The 23,665-nt window shown below is 33.5% G+C and overlaps 1 protein-coding gene across 1 annotated transcript in view; it reads left to right on the forward strand.

Annotated features, from left to right (window-relative positions):
- The window catches only part of LOC145248952 (uncharacterized), a 208,252-nt gene extending 191,259 nt beyond the window's left edge, over nt 1-16,993 (forward strand). Inside the window, exons 3-4 of the mRNA XM_080110753.1 lie at nt 8,936-9,079; nt 14,447-16,993. Of these exons, the coding sequence (XP_079966879.1) occupies nt 8,936-9,079; nt 14,447-14,646 (344 nt within the window). The 3' untranslated portion in view covers nt 14,647-16,993. The remainder of the gene's footprint in view (nt 1-8,935; nt 9,080-14,446) is intronic.
- Nucleotides 16,994-23,665: the final 6,672 nt, after the last annotated feature.

Consider the following 23,665-nt stretch of genomic DNA (forward strand, 5'->3'; position numbering starts at 1 on the left):
AGGTTTTTAATTTTGCCATAGTTGTAGATAGAAACACGAGAGCCGTCAGAAATTGAGTAACAGAAAAAAAATTCTACTTTTGCATAGAAACGCTATAACACATTCGAAACACGCTGACATCAAGATGTATACAAAAACACGTGAAGAGTGAGAAAAAGTTTATCCTGCCTCAACAGAGTTCAAAATAGACTTTGTAGCTTAGTGAGGGACGCCCTTTTCTCTTCCCTGCAACCTCTTTCCCACAGAAGAGACGTTGTGAGCCTGTCTCTGATTTATCGTTATTTTCATGGCAAGTGCTCATCTGAGCTCTAATTTATGGTCCCCTCTCGTCAAACTTTCACAAAAAATATTCATCTAGCCAAAACCACTATCAATAATTTCCCACACTCTTTATCTGTGCCTAAACCTAAATGTAGATTTCATGAATAAAGCTTCCTTCTTTAAAACTGCACACTTGTGGAACTCTCTTCTGCTTTCCAGCTGACTACAATCCTGATTGTCTTCAAGTCTGACGTAAACAAGTTCTTGATGAACCGTCCCCCTAAGTAATCCAATTTACAAAATTCCCACTACTTATGTTTACTACGCTATAGTTCAACGGAAACAAGTTCTTGATGAGCCGTTTCACTTAAGTTAACAAATTTACCGAATTTCCATTACTAACGATTACTATATTGTCCAATTTTACTACTGTACACCCTTTAACCCTTCTCTTCGAGTGGCATCCGGACCTTGATAAGTGGTGATTCCTGTGTAAAAAAATAAAAATAAAAAAGGTTCTCTCCTTTGAAATATCTAATGTCGTGTTTGAATGTTTGCCAGCTCAAGTGAAATGACTTTGAGACTGGCATTTGGTCGACTTGCACTTTGTTTGATTTTTACCCTTATATTCCAGGTCGATTACTTAATCCTGATTGAAAAAATTATTTGACTTTCAATGCCCTGAGAATTTTTAACCCCACCATGCTACCTTGCAATGTAGGGAAAAAGACTAGCATGGGTGTCATGTTTTTCGCTTAAGGAAAAATTAATTTAAAAAAAAAAAAAAAAAAAAAAGAGCTAAAATGTGACATTGCTTTTGTATTTGACGATCACGTGTGAGTAACGCAAAATCTATACAAATTAGTTTATGCTTTATGCAAGATTCATACAAGAAGTGGTAAAAGGAATGAAAGATGGCATGCTATGCAAATGGATTTTATCAGAATTGTTGAAAATAACTCAAGATTGTAGAGGGAACAGAACACAAGTTTAAAAAATTCCACTGAAATCCATTTTCAAACTAGGAGCTATTTCAGCTTTATATTACCTTTCGGCTATGGAGGGAAAGATTTTTAATGTCTGGTTGATTCTGGAGTTTATTGGTGCTGCAGCTGATATGCCTATTGTAGAGTTAATTGAAAATGTGGCATTTGTGTGTGAACTTTGCATTATGAAAAATGTTGAGCACATCCTGTTATTGAGATTGCGAGATGGAGCTCTGGCCATATGCAGGCAACTTAGTATGGAGCTGAAAGCATATGCAGAACAGATAAAGCAGTCCCTTATAAGCGTGTATGCTACCAATATCGATGGAAATAGACTGACAACGCCACTGCTTTAATCAGTAAAGAGTTTGGAGAATTTGCAAAAAGTTGGGATGTACATCTGCGATTTAGATGTGCCTACTCACAGTGGAAATGGAATTGTAGAACAAAATCATAGGACCATTAAGATCATCGCAGCCAGAAAGATTTGTTCAATATTGGAGGTGGTCTACTGGCACAATGTCACCTTAAAGGATGACGTTTCACCTTCCACCATACCAGCTGACATGCTGCATAGATATCATGTTAACTTCAAAGGTGTTGAAGCTAACCCAGTGGTGACTGGAGGGAAGTATGAAAGAGGAGACGTTGTTTGGGTTAAAAATCCACGTGGCAGGTGCACAACAAAATATAACATGGTTTGTGTTACTGAAGTGATCAGTCCGCTGTCTGTGAATGTTGGAGTGTCCTGGCATGTTAAACCTTCGACACGTAATACGGATACACTTATCGATTCTGAGGATAGTGAGTGGCTAATCTGAATTCAGATTCACTGGACAGTGATTCTGAGGCTAGTAACTTTTCAACTGATGAGGTGTCTATTGAAAGCCGACCCGCAGTCGAGAGTATGCATGAGTGAGGCCTACGTCAATCCTCTTCAAAGAAGTACCCAACACAAACATATTACCCTCCTGCCCTGTTTGTGATCGTGAGATCATGGGGAGGGTGTAGGGAAAATAGTAGCTTACCTTTCTAGCGTGGGCGTCTTGTTCATTCACTTAAGGAAAAATAAAGTTAAAAAGGTGACATCGCTTTTGTATTTGACGAGCACGTGTGAGTAATGCAAACTCTATGCAAGAGGCATAAAAGAAGTGGTAAAAGGAACGACCGGTAAGCTGAAAGATGGCGTGCTATGCAAACAGACGTGTATTATCAGGATTGTTGAAGCTGACTCAAAAGATTGTAGGCGGAACACAACTTTAAAACTCCATTGAAATTAATTTTCAAACCGGAATTAACTCATTTTTTCTTTACTTTTCCTTTCAGTTCTGTTTATTTTATAAAAATTAAAAACAAACCAATAAAATTGAATTCTCAGGATTTGTCCTCCTTTCCATTTTTGCATTTGTTGAATATTTATGCCTTTTACTAACCTGCCAATCTCATTTCCTTTATTAGAGAGGTAGAAAAAATGTAAATATAGAGGTTCCAAAGGGATATAAGCATATTGGCCCCAAACAGGCTCGGTACCATATGAAAATTTTCCCTATAGGTTTTTGTTTGGTGCCATAGTTGGGTGGCAAATTTCTAATAGTGGATTCCCACGCCCTTGACTGAGCCAAAATGGAGTGGATCTACGTACCAGTCTTCATGATGGGATTTAAGATAACCAGAGCATTGGATACAGGATTGGAAATGTAATATTTGTCGCCACAATACCACATTTTCTGTAGAATTCTGGCACAGAGCACTTATTTTAATTCAACAGGCTATAACTTCTGCCTGTTTTTAATGGGCTAAAATATATAAAACGTAAGTGAAGTACCGTGGACTGCTGGATTTGGCATGCTACATATACAATAAGCTTCAAGAAATTAACATTTCATGATCGATTGATGGATGATCCAAGAAAATATTAATTCGGGTTTACATTTATTAGACAGCTAGTTGTGCTAACGTTGATACATTTAGTGTCTCTAACAAATTGTGATGGTAAGTAGATATACAATCTTCAAAAAGTCATCTATTTAAAAATTTTAATAGCATCAAAACTGTATTTATGATAGGAAAACTTATACACTAAGAACAATATATCTTGAAATGGTACTGATGTATTTGAACAGTCCCAAATTTCTGACCTCAGAAAATTTAGGTCAAGTTATATATTTGTAGACAGTGTAAAAAAAATGTAATTTCATCTGAAATTACCAGAATAGAAAACAATTGATTCCAAATCATATTGGAAAAACAAAAAAGAATTAGCAAATTAGAATTAATGTTTAACAAGAACGAAAAAAAAAAAAAATAGGAACAATAAGATAATGTTAAGGTTGGCAGTAGTTAAATTTGTGCTTTTTGAGCGATTATGGTTGTATTTGATTTTTTTTAACACTATTGCATCCTGTAGCGAAGTTTTTGTTTTTTTTTCATTACAGCATTAATTTGTTAGGTGAAAGTATGCAATAGTAGCCGAACAGTATCCACGAACACTTGTAATGGGTTGCTTAATAATCACATGATTATTTTAGTTCGATTCATTAAATCCAAAAGTCCAAAAAGAATATAATGAATGTCTAAAGAAATAAAAAATAAGCGAACATTATTCATCAAACCGTGGCATATATATATTGTGCAAACATCAGCCTTCATTTGTAGGTGACCAGAAAAGAAAGTTTTAGTCCTAATAAATTATTTAATGGGAATTTCTGCAGGTTAAAACCCATGTAAATATATTAGGTAAAGAAAAGAAAGTGGCTTAGCAAAAATTTGTTAGGGTTTCAATGACACCAGGTCACTACATAAAAAAAAATATCCAACTAATTCTCTATCGAAAAACCAAACAAATGTTTTTGAACAACTAGTCAAAGAAAAGGAACTTTTATAAAAAGGAAAGTAATTGTTGGCATCAAAAAAGTGAAAATAGTATTAAGGTGGGTTTTTACATTAAATCAATGAAAGGAACTTTTATAACAAAAAGAAACAAAAAACAAAGTAATAGTTGGCAATGAAAAGAAATAAAGTGTTACAGTAGGCTGTTTATTATGATGGAAACGATATTTGTACAATAAATCAAAGAAAGGGAAATTTTCTAACAAATTACACAAAGGGCAAAAGTAGGTACCTTTGTGACACCATATTTGAATGGTGCATTAGAGTTTGTTTAACATGCGGAAACCATTAATCTGGAATATAGCAATGGCCAAAGCTCATCCAATCAGGAGTGGAATTAGTCTGTGCAAACTTTATTTTTGTAGCGGAAAAGGAAAAGATTGTTATGTCAATGAGTTTATGATCCAGTTATGAAGGGTTATATCTGTCTAAAGTGCAGAATTTCTCCCGGTGATGACTGGGGGTGGTAGAACTTATATAGATAGAAAAATAGGAACTACTTCCTCTAAAGATGATTGTGATGTTGCTCCTAGGATGTAATGTAGGAGTTTATTATAATGACTAACTGGGCCTACAATGGCGTTTAAGATGGCCAATAGTCTAGGCATAATAAATTTGTACACAGGCGGCAAAAAGAAAGTCTGCACTAGTAATTATTTTCAAAAAATGCAAATTTAAGCTAAATTTAATGTAACTGTTTAAACAAACTATACCTTATTTGATTGGCCTTTTATTCTTCTATAATTTTACCTGTTCATATTTGCCTTTTAATTGAAATATTCTAGTGTTCACGTCAATTTAAAAAAAATAACTTCAAATTGAGGTGACAAAAAGAAAGTTCACACAATGGAAAATTGTTATTTAAATGTAACTTTAGGACATTAATGCAACACAAATACAACAGGAACACAAGGAACTAGTTAATATTTAGTAGCATCGCCCTTTGCAATTTGACAGCCTGCAATCTTTTGGGAATTCTTTGAATTAGACTGCAACATTACTCCCGGAAAGGGCACCTCACTTTTCTTTAATTTTTATCCAAAGTTCTTCCAAATTTGAAATTTTATCATTGCGTAGCTGTTGCTTGGCTTGATGTATTGCAGTACGTTTTTGATAGGGTTGAGGTTTGGAGATTGTGCAGGCCAATCCAAACACGGAATATCATGCTCTTCCAGGAACCTCTTGACATTGCCAGCTGTGTAAATGGGAACATTATCCTGCATGAAGATGGGATTATCATCCAAATTCCGACCAAAGTAGGATAGAAAATGCTCAGTCAACATATTAATGTACTTGGTCTAATTAATTCGACCTTGCAAGCGAACTATAGGCCCTGGACCATTGGTACTAATAATGCCCAACACCAAAACGGAACCTCCACCACCTTGCAGTGTTGAAACTGAGCATGTAGGATTAAATTCTTTGTCTTTCCTCCAACGGATGTACTGCCTACCATCACTGCCTAGCCTATTGAACTTGCTTTCATCGCTAAAAAAAAAAGCACTTTTGATCAACATGAAAAGTCATGATCTTCATTGCATCTGACCAAGTCCAGACGGTTATCGCTTAGAACTTATTCTATACCGTGTAGATCATATGTATGAATTGCGAACGCGCGTCATGGCTACATTTATTTACGTTGACTTTTACAAAATTATTGCTATTTCGGCTTCCCACGTGTTGGTTGAGCTTTTTCGTATAAAAGCAAAACTGTTGTGAAACTGAGGCACAGTTCTCGGCCTATGGGCCAGGAGCGTCCAGAAAGCAATGGACGTTTAGTCAATGTTGGTGAAAACCGTCATATCAGACAATTGCTTTCATTCGGACACTCCCCTAATAAAGGGGGAGCTGGTTTTCCCCTCAACACTTTGGGGAAACAAAACCAGACAAAGTGGGTAAAAACAAAACAAAAAACAAACTCAAAAGAACTATTCCGCAGTAAAATTAAGTGCAGAATTTAATTTTCTTTGACCTAATTAAATTCGCCACACACCTGCCACTTGTGTTTAAAACATTAAATTGAAATTCGTTTCAGTACTTTCCTTTCGTGGGCGAGCGGTTACTTATCAAGTTTTTTGCCTCAACGTTCCAGGTTCGATCCTACCTACCTACCAAAACTTTTTATTTTACTTTTTCTTTTTACATTATGTTCGCTGTTTTTTTTTTTTTTTTTTTTTTTTTTTAAGAAGTTTAACTTAGGGTTTGGAGCTAACCCCCTCCCCCCCACACACACACACCTACAAAAAACTTTTTCGCTGTTTTTTTTTTTTGTTTTTCTTTTTTTAAAATGTTTTCGAGCCTACCTTCCTACCAAAACTTTTTTCTTTTTTGATCTCCCCCCCTTTTTCCCAACACACGCACCTACAAACACCCGGCCAACACCGGGTACTCCCTGCTTTTCTATAATATAAAAGGCAAAATGGGCACACACTTTTGTGTATGTCCAAGAAAGGCATTTTTCGCCGGGCTTCTCAACAAGGTTACTATTTTGGAGATTCCTTATACTCCCTACGTTATAATATCTCGGATTCGAAAATGAATGTTGTTTCTATCTTTATTTTGACAGCTTTAAAAATATCCCTGGTTTCCAGTGTTTGTTTTTCTCTTATAAATAAAGAGAAACTAATCGAAGCGAAGGTACACTGTCTTGGTCTTCTTGAAGGCAATTAGCATTGATCAATGTGGGAGAACCCCTTCATATCAGACAATTGCTATTCATTTGAACACTGCCAAAGTTCCTCCTATTTGGAGGAGCTGGTTTTCCCTAACATCTTGGGGAAACAAATACAGGGCAGAAAGCTGAAAGTCTAACTGGCCTACAGCCAGATGTTCATTTCTGCGCTTGCGTGATTCTTAACTTAATTACCAACACCTTCATTTCTTTTTCGTCCCTAAATTTGAATGCTTTACACTTCCGCTCGCGTCATGGCGCAGCAATAAACTCATGTTTTCTTTCACTTTCTTTTCCGCCTTTGCATCACGGGTCCGAGTCTGCCTGCCTACTAACTTTTTTTTTTTTTTTTCCACTCCTACAAACACCCGGGCAATGCCGGGCACCCCTGCTAGTCTATAATATAAATCTTGCTTGTCTGTTTAAATGTATGTATGTTTGTATGTATGTCTGCCTAAAACTTTTGACAGAGGCGACGGATTTTCACAAGATTGGTATCATTTTGGAGCTCGACGTCTCAAACGACAAATATTGACAAATTAGCCAAAAACATTAATTCCTTTACCCTCAACTGGGAAGTTTTCTACAAGGAGGGGTTGATTTTTTGCAAGCTGTTTTTGTAAGTTAGTTTGACTTTGCCTAATTTTAACGTTCCAAACTTCCGGTCGCTTCATGGAGTGGGGGTAAGACGTCAGATTTTTTTCACTTTCTTTTCTGCCTTCGTGTCACGGTTCAAGCTTGCCTGCCTACTACCACTTTCTTTGTTCAATACACACCTCTAAACAGCCGGGCAACGCCGGGCACCCAAGCTAGTCCACTATAACTATACCATTCCTACAGCTACATACCTAGAAAACGAAGCTGTTAAACCTGGCATAATGATATGAGATAAAAAGGGAGAAAGTAACAACCTTAGAAGTTGGTGTTCCTAATGATACTCAGTTAGATATAACAAAGAGGAAGAAAATAACAAAATACTAAAACCATAAAACCATACGTATGACATGAAAAGATCTCCATTCTAGTAATTATAGGAGTAACTGGACTTGTGAAAAAGAATTTCAAGAACTGGTGAGTATACCCGGTGAAACACGTGCAAGAGAGATCCAAACAATTGTGCTTAAATTGACGGTCAGAATCTTAAAAAGATTGCTTGGTTGGAGTGATTGAAATAGCGGGTGAACGTTTGTCATCTGGTAGGTAAAATGAATTTCTCAAACTGATCAATTTTACGCATTTTTTTCCTCAGCAAAAACAATAAGAAAATTGAAAAAGCGCAGCACTAATCTATTTGAAATCCATTTTCCCCATCCTAGGACAATATTCTAGTAATAACTATATAAAATATGACTTCAATCTTTTGATTTAAAAGAAGAGCATGTTTGTCAAGGATCTTTCTAGTTAGTACTTCTAGTATGTCATTTTTACTAGTTAGTACTTCTAGTATGTCATTTTTACTAGTTAGTACTTCTAGTATGTCATTTTTACTAGTTAGTACTTCTAGTATGTCATTTTTACTAGTAAGTACTTCTAGTATGTCATTTTTACTAGTAAGTACTTCTAGTATGTCATTTTTACTAGTAAGTACTTCTAGTATGTCATTTTTACTAGTAAGTACTTCTAGTATGTCATTTTTACTAGTAAGTACTTCTAGTATGTCATTTTTACTAGTAAGTACTTCTAGTATGTCATTTTTACTAGTAAGTACTTCTAGTATGTCATTTTTACTAGTAAGTACTTCTAGTATGTCATTTTTACTAGTAAGTACTTCTAGTATGTCATTTTTACTAGTAAGTACTTCTAGTATGTCATTTTTACTAGTAAGTACTTCTAGTATGTCATTTTTACTAGTAAGTACTTCTAGTATGTCATTTTTACTAGTAAGTACTTCTAGTATGTCATTTTTACTAAGAAAAATTTACAAAGAAGAAATAACACATAAATATATCAACAACTTTGATCTTTTAAATTGGTTAATTCTATCAGAATCCAGTTCCAGCTCCTTGGATTTTAATTTTTTCATTTAGCATATGGTATGCTGCATTACATTTTAAATTGAAAATCGTTTTGCTTAATCTTTGATATTTATGTCCATTTATTTACTGATTTTCTGTGCTATTATTTTCAGTTTGGTTCAAGGCAGTCCAAGGTCTGTTGGCTGCAGCCGTTGTGAGCAGTCTGATGGCCTTGCTTATTGGACTCTGTTCCCTTTGCTGCTTTTGTAAAAACTGCAGCTTCCATCATGCAGCCAGTGGATTCATCAACTTTACCTGTAAGTTTTTTTAATTTTTAGTTTTGCAATTTTTATTTTGTTCTTGCCACTGAGGTTGTGGGGGTTCACATTAGAGCATTTGCAAACAGGAACAGATAACAAATAATTTAGGCAAAAACTTTCATAGATTTTGGCAGATAAATGGAAAGTTGGCTTTCTATCATTGAGCTGAAGCCATTTATGGGTCATGAAATTTTAAGAGGAATGAAAAACCTGTATGAGAGAGATGATGGCCATATTTTATAAGAAAGTTTAAAAAATTTTAGTTTAGATTTGAATGGAAATAATTTTTTTTTCTCATAGTCTGAGCATTGGTCGGGGCATTTTAATTCAGAATTTTATTTAAACTATCATATGATTGAAACTATAAATATATACACATCTGGAAAAGTAACCATTACACTCGCCACATGTTTTTGTCACTAGGGCTATGACAAAAGAATATTCTTATTGTTTTGACTCTTGAGTATATATCCAACACAGACACAGTGAACTAATCGAGAACTACATCACTCTATTAAAAACATACGATATTTACTGATACATACTCAAGTTAAAATAATGGAAAGAATATTCTTTTGTCATAGCTCTAGTAATCACTTACCAAGACCAAAGGTCACACAGATAAATATTATTCAAAGTGAAATAAAACAAAAACAATCAATTGCGGTATAAGTAATACTTAAAAAAAAAAAAAAAAAAAAAAAAAAAAAAAAAAAGGTCCATTGTTATTTTATTCTTAACACTCAGTGAACTTGTCTTCTGAGAACCTAGCCATATTAGTTACATTGAAATCAAAGTCGACCTTACAGCAAAACGAGCACTAAAATTGGAACCTACAAAGGATAAAATTTCTGCTACATATTTAAAACCAACAAATATTTAGTATCATAAATGGTAGGGATTGGGGGAATCCTTGTATCAATAATAAAAAAAATTACGTACAGTAAAGGAACAAACTAAAGACAAAAAATGACTAAAATGTCGAACAGAACAAGTGATTGTTATCAAGATTTTGTATAGGATGTACAAATCTTACCCATTCATACCTGTTGAAGAAGCTCCAGTTTGCATAACATGCCGGGATGCGTATATGATATGTCATGTGTGGATCTAAAACAGATTTAACAAAAATATTACAAAGAAACAAACCTGCATGATCTAGGTAAAATATTTGTATATTTGAAAGAAGCTGGTATTTACAACAATCTAACATAAGGTGCAATTTCTACAACCTTTCAAGGGTTGATATGTCATGAAATAAAATAAGCAAAGAAACATGAATAAATATTTACAGAATTTAAGATGAAGGATTTTTTAAAGCAGAATGACTGGATTCGACATTAAATGATTTGAAGATGTTTGATATGATGTAAACTAGCAGACTGCCTGGCATTGACCAGTTGTAAAATACACTTAAATATTACATTTAATTAATGTAGATTTTGTATTTATTATTATAGAGACAATTCTTTATCGATTATTATATTGTACCTCTATAATTTCCAAAGTTAAAAAAAAAAAAAATGACCACCTAGAATCAAAACCAAAACGTCTAGCTGTCCAGCTTTATTCGTTAGCATATGACCTAAATCCATACGTATACAAAAACTGCAAAAAAAAAAAAAAAAAAAAAACCCAACTTGTAATTAGCGCATGTGCGGAAAAAAACTGGTATGCTTGACTAATGCCAGACTAAGTTCAGTGTCTTTTTTTGGTCCCCTGACAAGAGGGATTGGACCTAGTAATTCACTCTTGTTAGTTTGTTTGTACTTTTCTCAATAACCACACCTTGGAATTTTTGGAAATTTTGCACAAACATTAGCTATAGTAAAAGTAAATTTTTGCCTGAACAGATTTTCTGGGATAACTCTAGTTGATCCTCTAGAAGCAATTATAGGGATAAAATTGCCCCCAAATCATTCATCAGTTCATTTGTTTGCACTTTTCTCAATAACCACTCCTTGGATTTTTTAAAAAAATTGTCACAAACATTAGTCATGGTGAAAGTAAATTTTTCATTCGTGGAGGGGGAACCTGCATGCTCGACTTGTTTCTATTTGGACCTGTTAGCAGGTATTTTACTGACTAAAAACCAAATTGAAAGTGTGCTACAGATCCAAATATGTTATATATCAAATTTCAACTCTGTAGACCAAATATTCAGAAGAATTTAGACTTTTTGCACATACACCAACAGGGTCACTTATATATTTCCATGTGTTAGAATGTTTTCATCTTTAATTCTATGTAATCATGTAGAAACCATGCGTAAATAGAATTGATGCATAATAGTGACATGAAATTAATCATCTAATAAGAAACCATAAAAAAATCAATAACTAATGAATGTTCTTATTTTTTTATTTTTTTTTTTATAAGGAATATGCAAATTTAACCTTCATGTAGTAGCTCTCATAACCATGACTGAGTATTAATTGTCTGTATTTTTGAGAAATCGTACAGACAAGAATATGAGAAGGTTAAAGAACGCCAAATCAAGAAGCTCACAAAGCTCAAAGACCAGAGGAATGTAACATGAAAACACCGCTCACCTGTGAAAGCGGTCATCAACCTCAGCAGCCGCCAACTGAGTCATTCAGAGGAAGCAGTACTAAATAAAGGTCTCAACTTCGCGACAACAACCAAATGCATTCCATTCTTAGATATCATAACACACATGGAAGATATAGCCTTGAGAATCCCATCAACCCAAGGTGATGAAATAAGATGGAAAGTGAGACAAGTACTCGAGAAAGCCAAGCCTCCTAAATCAAACATCTCTCGGGAAGATAGGCTGGCTATAAGAATCCTACAGAGTGACAGCGGTATAATAATTCTGTCAGCAGACAAAGGCAATGCTACTGTAGTGATGGACATGTCGGAGTACTCTGAAAAAATGGCAGGCCTAATCGCAGATGGTAGCTACGGTAAAATAAAGAAGGACCCAACTTTGAAAACCGAAAGAAAGCTGTTACAAATCCTTACCAAAAACAAGGAACACATCGCTCCGATGAGATAGACAGCTGGTCCAGCATTACAGTAAGCTACCACATATGTACAGTCTCCCCAAGATACAAAAAGACGGTATTCCAGTCAGACCCATAGTGAGCTGCTGAGGCTCAGCATGCCACCCACTGAGCAGGTACCTTGTGGATATAATAAACCCATTAGCAGGCAAGTCAGCAACACATGTAAAGAATTCTGCCCACTTCACGGAACTGATCAAGGGAGCACCCATCAGTACAAACCAAATGGTAAGCCTAGATGTGGTTAGCCTGTTCACTAAAGTCCCAACTAGTGAGGCACTAGCAGTAATTCAAGACAAACTAGCTGCGGACCTCTCCATAGAAGAGCGCACATGTTTACCATTGCCAAACTTAATGAAAATGCTGACATTCTGCATAGAAACAACCTACTTCAGAATGGGTACTGACCTATATTGACAAGAGGAGGGGCTAGCTATGGGCTCGCCATTATCACCAGTGATGGCGAACATATACATGGAATACTTCGAAGACATGGCCTTAAGTTCAGCTCCCTTAAAACCAACCATGTAGCTAAGATACGTTAATGACGCCTTCATACTCTGGCCCCATCAGGAAGACATCCAGGCTCTCCTAGACCATGTGAACTCAATAAGACCATCGATACAGTTCACAATGGAGAAAGAAAAAGATAACCAACTGGCCTTCCTTGATATACTCATATCACGCACAGAGCATGGGTTTAAGATATCCGTATATCGCAAGCCTACCATCACTGGACAATACCTTAACTTCAGCTCCCATCACCCATACAGTATCAAACATGGAATCGCATGCTGCTTACAACATCGAGCAGAGACAATAAGTAGTGACACCATTACATACCACCAAGAAATGGTCAGGTTGAAGAATACCCTCCGTCGTAACAACTACCCCGATAGTATACTATCCACCAGACGTGTTAATAGTATAATAACAACCTACTGAGCAAACCAAGCATAGAGCTGAATGCAATTTGGATACCTCTGATAGAGAGAAAACCTTGAATAACAACATAGGTTTAACATTAACAAAAACCAACTAAGAATTGTCCCAGTGACATATGGCCAAGTGGTTCTAGACGTTGTATCAAAGTTTACAGTTACCCAAAGGTGCTGAGTTCAATCCTCAATGAAGGCAGTGAAAAGTAACATTCAAAACAGAATCAGCAACTATGTCCCAGAACCAAGCTGGAGTCCGAACACGGTACCCCCGTAATAATAATAAAGGGTTGGGTTCGATACAAAACACCTGATGAAGGCTGGCCTTCATCAGGTGTTTTGTATCGAACTGGGGCACCGTTTGTTAGGAGTCTCGAACCCAACCCACTTTTGCACTAAGGGCAAAACGGCTGAAACGTGACTATAACAACCAAGATGAGGAAGTCAGTCCGACAATCTCGATCAGTGACTGAGTATATTTAAAAGTTTGTTTTAATAATTTTTAAATAGAAAAGGTAGGCTTTTAATATCAATATCAGAGCAAGTAAAGAACACCCAATTTTATAGGTGTATAGATGTGATGACAATGCTGCAAAGATAACTTCTGTAAATGCTCAGACATCAAAAAATATTAGCATAGTTGAATCAACATAGTGAAGGAATGTAAGAACTACATAGATAACTAAGAAAGATGACTGATTTGTTCAGTTAATTATAAATTACAGTTAATTAAAACAACTTTCCAATCTAACTCAATCTCAGAGTTAAGCTATACTTTTGTGTTATAAAAGTATATAGAAAAAAGGCCTTAATGTGAATGAGCATCTGTGTGCATTCACTGCACAGACCATGATCGTCTGCTTGTTGTGCTGGTCTGAAGTTGTTACTCAATTCTGCCAAAGTGCTCAAAGTGTCAAGTTTTATGGTTTCAATTACTGCTGAAATGGAAGAATTCTTTCCCCAAACAAAATTACAACTCCAGTTTAAAACAAATAATCAAGTTTTATTTAGTTATTTTTTAGGTTACAATATGATTTTTCTATCAACTTACATCTTCCACCTGAACATAATTCCTTAACTTAGGTCTTCAAAAGCCACTTTATCTTGAGTTACTCAAATCCAAATGCTTGTCATATGCTTAAAAAAAAAAAAAAACAACTGACCTTCTCTTTTCAAATATTTGTAGTAGATCACCCAGCCATATGCTTGAAAAGTTTCATCTGTTGCCAATTATGTAAGATTCAAACTCTGGTATTGATATTGGAAAACTACTGCCTTAGTAATGTGTACTCTGCATATTCCTTTTTATCAACCAATCATGTGTTTCTATTTGTGTATGAATAGACAAACTCTAAAAGTTTGTAACTTTTTAATTTAAAATTAATTTTCTATCTTTTCAGTCCTCCTCCTTGCTGCAGGCATGTGTACATTTGCAGCAAAGGCTCACCTTGACGAAGATGCCCAAGTGGTCCACAAGTTGACTCATTTCGTGAACTTTGGATGGAGTTTCTGGACAGGAGTTGGCGCCACTGGCATGGCTCTCATCAGCACCATTCTTTATTTTGGCATTGGCCGAAGTGACATGTACAGAGCTATTTGAGTGTGATGACTGCTTGCATTTCCCTCCTAATAATAATAATAATACTAATAAAAAAAAAATCCTATGATGATATCTACCATATAAAGTCTATCACAACAACTTTTCCTTCTCATATTTTTACTTTTTGAATGCTGCTGTTTTTTATTTTTTTATCTGCTGCTATCAGTCTGACATTCAAATCCATTATTTTCTCTTGAATAATGAAAGTTTACAGCTTAAAATCACACAGCCAAAAACACCTGATGATCATTAAATAACCCAATTGCAATAAACTCTAAGAATCTCAATTAATTTTGATAAGTTTTTTTATGATTTTTAAATTTCACTGAATACATGATAGCATTATGAGTGTCAGCCATTTTGCTTTCTTTCATATTAAACTACAATACACGATTCCATGATTCTAATTTTTCGCTACTTCATGAGTCTAATTTTCGGGCTTCTGGAAATTATGTAATTTTCTTAAATCTGAGAATGGATCATCAAAATAATTAACTTTTATATTTTTATGACTAATTCTTTATTTTTAAATATGTTAAAAGGTTGACATTATCATATATTATGGAATTATTCTAATATATAAAATTGATAAATTTTGAGATTTTTTTCTTTCTTTTTCTGTATTTCTGAAACATTGAACCTTCCAAAATTAGAGACTTATAAAGTTATGTTGCTAGTTAGAAATTTGTTCAGAAAGCACTCCAAAGTTAAAATATAACTTATTTTGCTGCTGTCTGCCACCTGTAATGCTCTCCTATATTAAGTAAAATTTCAAAATGAAATGAAATACTGTTTTTGAAATGCATTGAATTCTAAGAGTTATTGACAATTATCTGGGATTGGTAGTTTTCTACCTTTGTGATTTGTAAATAATCAGCCTAACTTTCAATTCAAATTATCCATTCTGTCTGCATGGCGATGTGCCTTCATATGTGACCTCTTGTGTCGTCAGTTTTACATCATCTTACCAGATCTGACTCTTAAAGAAACAGCCGCCTTATTTTCTCCTTAAAAACAAAATACAAATTACGAGAATTGACAAGATGAAGAGTTCTATCTCGTGTACAAAATATATATATATACACACACATATAAAAATATAATAAATGTAGTAAATTACAATTTTCAAAACAAAAAAAAAAAAAAACTATTGCTTATTCTATTTTGGTGTATACTCAAAAAAATTTTTTCCTTTCACTTTCCATTTTTATTTTCAAAATTTGTTCACTTTTTTTTGTATCCTGTGGGTTCTTGAGAAGCATTTACAAAAGTCATAAATGTACTTTTTTTCCCCTAAATATTTTAGGCTTTTGTTAAAAAATTTTTTATAAATAAAAGAAAACGTCTTAATTGAGAAATAAGTTTTGTTACTTTTTTTCTTTAAATGTTAACACTACAATGATGAAAAGTGATATGTAACAGATAACAGCTTTAAAACAAAGTGCAAAAGGGAAGTTTAATTTTAATGTTTAATAAAGTTTATTTTTTATTTCACTTTTTATTTTATGGGTTTTTGAAAAATATTTGTTGCAAAATGTTAAACTTGAAATTTAGTACAACCACGCAATTATGAAAAAAAAAGTTTTGTTTCTGAATTTTTTAGATGAAGATTGTTTGAATTGTTCATCTTTTATTTTGCAACACTTTTGCTGATGTAATCTCTACAATGAGCTGTGGCGTAATAAAGTACTTGGTGAAATTCAGTTGTAAGTGATACACTTCTGGAGGTTCAAGGTTCAATCCTCAGTGTGGATGATACTCAGAATATAACTAAAGATTTCTACCCAGTCATGGCTGATAGAACGAGGGTATATTACCCCTGAGGATTAAATAATAAAGTGTTTACTTAGAAATTCTGTGCAGATTTCCAAGTTCAACAAGGTACATCTGAAGATCAGAGGTTGCATTGAGCAAAACATGAAAATAAGAATTTTAGTCTGAATAATCTAAAGTTTTTAATTTTTATTTTTACAAAAATGTTATTTCTTATCTAGAGTTTTGTCATTGCTTTCAACCACATTTTCTAAGATATGTGAATTTTACATTTCATTTTTCCTATATATGCAAGCTTGAGTACAATTTATTTAAAAGTTAATAAATTTGAATTTGTACATTATTTTTAATTATTCTTTGTAATATGTTTTAATTATTTTTAATTATTCTTTGTAATATATTTTAATTATTTTTAATTATTCTTGGTAATATGTTTTAATTATTTTTAATTATTCTTTGTAATATATTTTTCTTAAAAATCAGCTGTGTAATTTTTTTATATTTCTTAATTTCTATACATTTTTTAAGATTTTCTGTAAACATTTACAAAAATAAAATGTTTTTCTCTACCTTTGTTAATGTTAGAACAATTCTCTCGTAAAATCTGGGTGATAAACTTTATAAGTAATGTGGAGAGTACTGAAAAACTCCTTTCATGAATTATTATTAAAGAAAGAATATGTCCAAGAACTGCAGATCAATTGTTTAAACGCCAAACTTTCACAAGAAACACTCGTCTAGCTGTAAACACTATCAATAATTTCCCCCACTCTTTATCTGTGCCTAAACCTAAACGTAGATTCCATGAACAAAGCTTCTTTCTTAGAACTGCTCGCCTGTGGAATTGTCTTCCGTTTTCCTGCTTTCCGGCTGACTACAATATGGATGTGTTCAAGTCTAAAGTAAATAAGTTCTTGATGAGCCGTTCCATATAAGTTATTAAATTTACCAAATTTTCATTACTAATGATTACTATATTGACCAATTTCTACTGTACACTCTTTAACCCTTATCCTTGAGTGGCCTCTGGGCCTTGATAATGTGGTGATGCCTTTGTAAAAAAAAAAAAAAAAAAAAATTCATATTCTTTAACATTACACAGAAAGTTGGCTGAAAGTTCAGTCGTAATAAAAATATTGGAGCTCAAAATATAATCAGGAAATAGTCAGTTCTGTTTTAAAACCTTTTTTCACAATCATATTAATTCGGACTGATCAATTAGGTTTAAATAAACAAAATAAAAGTTTTCACGTTTACACTGGTTGACTTTCAGCACATGGTGCCTTTTAAATAGATGAGAAACCAGAGTTGTTTGGCTTTTCTTTTAATATAGGGAAAGATTTATTTTAAAAGAAAACGTTTGTATCTATTAGAATTATAATTTAAATATAAATCGAATAATCATAGAAAATGAACCTATTTTAAAACAAGAATTTAGATTGATAGGGACATGATCTCTGATTTAAAAAGTTTTGTAAAAAAAAAAAAAAAATCTCTCTACATAAAAAAAAATTATTTAATATATTTGTTTCCCCCCCTTTTGTTAAAATATTTTCATATACTAGCGGGGGAGGTGGGCACCCGACATTGCTTGAATATGGTATTTTAATTTGTCCAGATTTCGTGTATATTATTATAGTTGTGATTTCAAAAGTTAAAAAAAAAAAAGTTTTTCGGTGCCATCAGTAGAATCTAAACCAAATGCAAAACTGTAGAATTTAAAGCTGGTGACATGCATAACCTGAAAAAAAAACGTTTCTTAAGGCCACCATATCTCGGGGGTTTTTGTTGAGAAATATGAAAAGATGAATTACTTTGAGTCCCTAGGGATGTCGACTCCCAGTGTACTGACTGATTAAAAATGAATAATATAAGATGAATGTACAAAATTTATGACGAATTTTCAATTTTGACTCCTTAAAAACCATTTTAACCAGCTAAAGACCCATAAAAAATCCAATCATTTGGCAACTTTTAGTTTCAGAAGAGATAGTTTGAAAATATAGAAACATAGACATAGTGAATTTTATAAATTAAATTAAAAAGCAACTTTGTGACTAATAACCAAGCAACTCTTTTTTCTTTGCTTACAGTTGCCATGTGCATCGAAAGTCGACCAGTGTTGACCTGTATGCATCCTAGCCTAACTTGTGGAGACCTTGAAACTTCATTGATCCCATCAGACACTTTTTTTTTTTTTTTTTACCATAAAAAGCAAGGTGTGATATTACATGGAAAAATTTTGATTTAAATAAAAACTGGATAGTTTTAAAAAATATTATTTCAAAATTAATGTCCAGAAACCCAACAGAATAAATTAATATTTATAGCTAAAATAACAAGCTGCATGTGCATGGTCCCCCTCTGGTGCTACATGTGAGATGATGGCACAAAAAAATAGTGAAGTAATGATAAATTTGAGAAGTGTGAAGGGCCAAGTTTCAGAAAAATCGAATGGATGGGGAAAAAGTTATGGGGTAAAAAGTCTTGGGGGGGGCATTTTGACCCCTTTTGAGCTCCTGTGAATGCCGAATCCGAGTGAAAATAGACAAACGGTGCAGTTTCATTTCTTAAGACCTGTGCATTTGAATTCAGCACCATGGAAAACCACTAAACCACTATATAGACATACATATCAAGTTTTTGAGTAATATGAAAAAAGAGCTCTAAAAAGCCCTTTTTTTTTTTTTTTTATACCCCTAAAAATCCCAGAGATGTGAACCAGAATTTTGCCAGGGTCACCCATACTGAATTTATATTAAGAACAATGATCTCCACATTTTGGCCAAGTTTCAGGATAATTTAATGGATGGAGCAAAGTGCATTGTTGACCAGACACACGGACGCCACTGAAAACATAGGTCCCTCTCTGATAAATCCGGGATATATTACAATGTAATGTCGATCATTCGTATTCACATCGTCATCATGTTCCTTACCCATATGTTCTTATATCTTTTTTTTTTTTTTTTGCATCGCCTTGATTATCAATGTTATATTAGAAAAAAAAAAAAAAGTGAATTATAAGGTTTTTTGGTTTTTTTTTTTTTCTGTCCTATTCTAACTGAAGAAAACTACATTGTAACTTGCTTGTACCTCACCTCTACTAAAAAGAAAGACGAGACTGAAAAATAAAAACAACCAAAATAACTCTGCAAAGTATAAAAAAGAAAGAAATGTGTATGAACTGAAAACAGTATAATTAATTGTAATACAGTTAAACTCCGGGATACAGTGGCCCTAAGATACGTTTTTTTTTTTTTTTACAATGTGGAATACGATGTTTTCCCGGTTCCTGGTTAGGGTATCTGCCCCGCCTGATGGTGTTATATTATTTAATTATATACACGTGTATTATATACTGTATTGTATTTTGTTACTAATTTTTAATGCCGTATCCTGGGGTTTTACTGTATTTTCTATTGCCGAGTGGACTAATGGGATACTGTGTTTAAATTTCAATGGCTGCTTGCTTAGTGTTCATCATCAAACATGATTCAGTTATTCAAGAATAGGATTATAGCCAATGAAAATGGCCTAAAGCAGAAACTACATTGTAGAGCTTGATCATAGCCCTAATTATAACTATGATCACATATTATGATATTCAATAACAAGGCTACATCAAAGGGAGGTCACTCATTCTTGTCCAGGGTTACAAGTGTGTGTGTGTGTGTGTGTGCGCGCGTTTTTTTTTGGTTTTTTTTTTTTTGTTTTTTTCAACCAAATTTTCAAAGTGTAACGCATGCACTGAGGAATGGACAAGCAGAATATTATAGAAGTGCCTGTGTTTATAAAATTGTGTGTTTATATTGAAATGTTAAAATAATTTGCATTATTTAGACTAGTTTATCAATACACATGTAAAAATACTAGCAAAAATACCCGTCGTTGACTGGGTTCAAAAACAGCCTACAGAAAATGGACTCTGATTTATGAAAGTGTGATAGGTTATGAAAAGGAAGGGTTGTAAAGAGATAGCTTCGAATTTGAGGGTATCAAAACCAAAGCAAAATATGATGAAAGTAAAAATAAAATAGATAAACCCCATAATTTATTAGACCATACCTGTTCACACTGAAACACTTATCACAATATTCTGTGGATCTTATTAAAAAAAACTTGTTAAACTTTGTGACATATTTCCATTCTATGGCGGTCAGGCGCGAACGAACACTCCATAATTTTATACCATATTTCTTCAAACTGAAACATAATTATCAAAGTATACTTACGCATATATATATATGAAAAATCTTTATTAAAGTTTGTGCCTATTTCCATTCTATGGAGGCCAGGCGCGAACGCATACCCCACAATTTTATTATACCATCCCTACTTAAGTTAAAACATACTTATCAAAATATTATGTACATCTATATCAAAAATACTTGTAAACGTTTTTTAATTTATTTCCATACCAGGCGTGAATGCAGACCCCACAATTTCAATGAACCACCGTTCTTCCAGATCAAACATACCCATTCCTGTGTCTTGATACATCTTCTATAATTATGTAATCAGTTTTTTAAAATAGTCAACCATATAGGAGCCTATTCGTGACACACAGACATTCAGCTTTATATTGTAGATATATATATATCAACATTTATCCGATCATGGTTGATGGAATAAGAATAATCTACCTACATTATCCATAAAGATAGTATGCATTTTTTTTCAATTATGTGTACCTCTTTCTGCATGTGACATGTAATGACTACAGTTCAGATGATTCATATACCAAACAATTTATAGAACTGGCACCTAGATAGCAACACAGTATCTCTGGTGATAAAGATTATCTGAGATAAAAATCTGAATGTTTATGACTGAAACTTGGTGGAAAAGTCAGGGCTATGTAATTGTATCAAATATGGCTAAATTGCAGGAATGATTGTGAAAGTCAAACACACGTCTGAAGGGATGACTTCCCGAAATATATAGCATCACAGATATACCACCTGACAGAAGAACATATTACATGTAAAAAGTTGTGATTGTACATATACGCACTATTGATTCAATAAATTGAAACTGCAAAGCTGTTATAGCTTGTTGCTTTAGTGTGAGTCTGTTACATCTCTGCATTGTTTTGCCTTCTATAAACCAAATTTCCACCACTAACGATTACTACGATATTGTCCCATTGACTACTATTCATTTATTAACCCTTATCCTCGAGTGGCTTCTGGACCTTGACAAGTGGTGACTCCTGTGTAAAAACAAAAAAAAGTAAATTTGCAGTAGGTGGATGAAGTGAAGGAAATGTGTTAGGCTGAAGATTCTGCTCATGTTTTATTTGTTGGCACTTTATTATCTATATATTAATACGATAGCGTGTGTGTTATTTTGTGTGTCACGTTTACATCCGGGTCGTTTAATTATGTACTTCCATTTCTTGTCATAAATAATTTTATCAAGAGTTTTAGTTTCAGTTTCGATTATGGCTGAAGGAACTCAAGTTATATATATACATATTTTTTTCATAAGTTTTTATTTCGGTTTCAATTCAAGTTAATGTATCCAAGTCATATAGATATATTTTTTTATCTTTGAAATCGCAACTTTATAATATATAAAAACCGATAAAACATAAACTCTCTAATGATATATACGAAATCTGCAAGAATTAAAATATCATATTTAAGCGTATTTTACAACCTGGCTATGCTGGGCGTCCCTACTAGCTTGGATAAATACTTTTGTAGTTTTAACAAAAGAGCTACAATAATATCAGAGCATTTCCATTTACGCTGCATATCTACAGAATGACAACATCAATATATTACATATGAATGAGTCCCCTGTGGAATTTCCACAGGTCCCACTAGTTTACTGTTAATACAACATTCTCAATTTCTAAAAGTAGTTATTCACACTTAACCTATAATAGTTATGCACAGTTATCATAATAGTCATAGGTATAATAATAGTTATGCACATTTCTATGCATCTTATGCTGATGTTTCGAAATGAGACACATTCTGTAATGTATTTATTATGTTTAAAGAATTGTGACTGGTGGACAGATGGACAAAATCTTGATTTTTATACAAGACAACCTTCTCTAAAATCCTAGCAACCTTAATAAAATTCACAATCGTTTCTGCAATCCAACCATAAATGATGGCCAGAGCTATGACAACAGCATATTTTTCCATTGTTTTGACTCTCGAGTGAGTATTCCTTGATATCTTATATGCTGTTATATAGAGTGATGTGCTTCTCGGTTGTCTATGTCAAATATATACTCGAGAGCTAAAACAATGAAAAGAATATGCTGTGGTTATAGCCCTAATAATGACTCATCGATAAAGGGATGTGATGGTGTTTAAATGGATAACAATGTGGAGTGAAAACCTAGATGTGCCATGTTCGAATCCAGACGGTTCCTCAGTTAAACTTTCACTTCAGAATCTTGGCAACCTTCATGTGTTCCCTTCTCTATAAATCAGCAAAGCATGCTGACTCATATGAATTTATTTGATAAGCAAAAAATCTGTCAGATTTAAAATCGATTATTCTTAATGGATAATATATATATACTGAATCATCTTTATAAAAATGTACATATTTCCTCATGATGAATTAATCAAGAGTAAAGAAAAAATGGGGAGGTGGGGTAAACAATGAATGAAACAAAAATTAAAGTAAAAAGATTCCCTGGCAACGCTGGGTAGGGACAACTAAAATTGTGATTTTTACAAAGAAAAGGAAAGAGATAAAAAAAAAAAAAAGCTAAATCTAACACCTAACCACCCTAGGAAAGACCAATTTGATGAACGCATTCATAACAATGTCTAAAGTATTTATAGATTTTTGTCTATTGATCAAAAGCGACATTTTTAATAATCAATTGTAAACCTCAAGAAGACCAAACAATGCGCCACAACAACAATATTATGTCGAAAGTTATGTTTGTTCATATGTTTGGGTGTATAAGATCGCTTTTAAACCACTTAACCAATTATTATGAATTTAGGAACACAAGTGTGTGTAACGTGGGCTATATTTAATTTAATTTAGTAAGGATTAGAGCCGTTTGTGAAAATTCAGATACCTCCGAGTTTTGTGAAATATTCAACAAATTTCAATTTCTTTAGAGTATTTTAAAAATTTTAGCGGGCATAATATTGCCACAATCTTCCATTTAAAAATTCACAAATATTTCAGATTTGCATTACATTTGATTCATAGACATTTAGCACCAATTAAGCAAGATTCCCTGAATTTCCATTTTTTT

This window comes from Euprymna scolopes, chromosome 27, assembly GCF_053919585.1.
Source record: "Euprymna scolopes isolate OS-2025 chromosome 27, ASM5391958v1, whole genome shotgun sequence".
NCBI lineage: Eukaryota > Metazoa > Mollusca > Cephalopoda > Sepiida > Sepiolidae > Euprymna > Euprymna scolopes.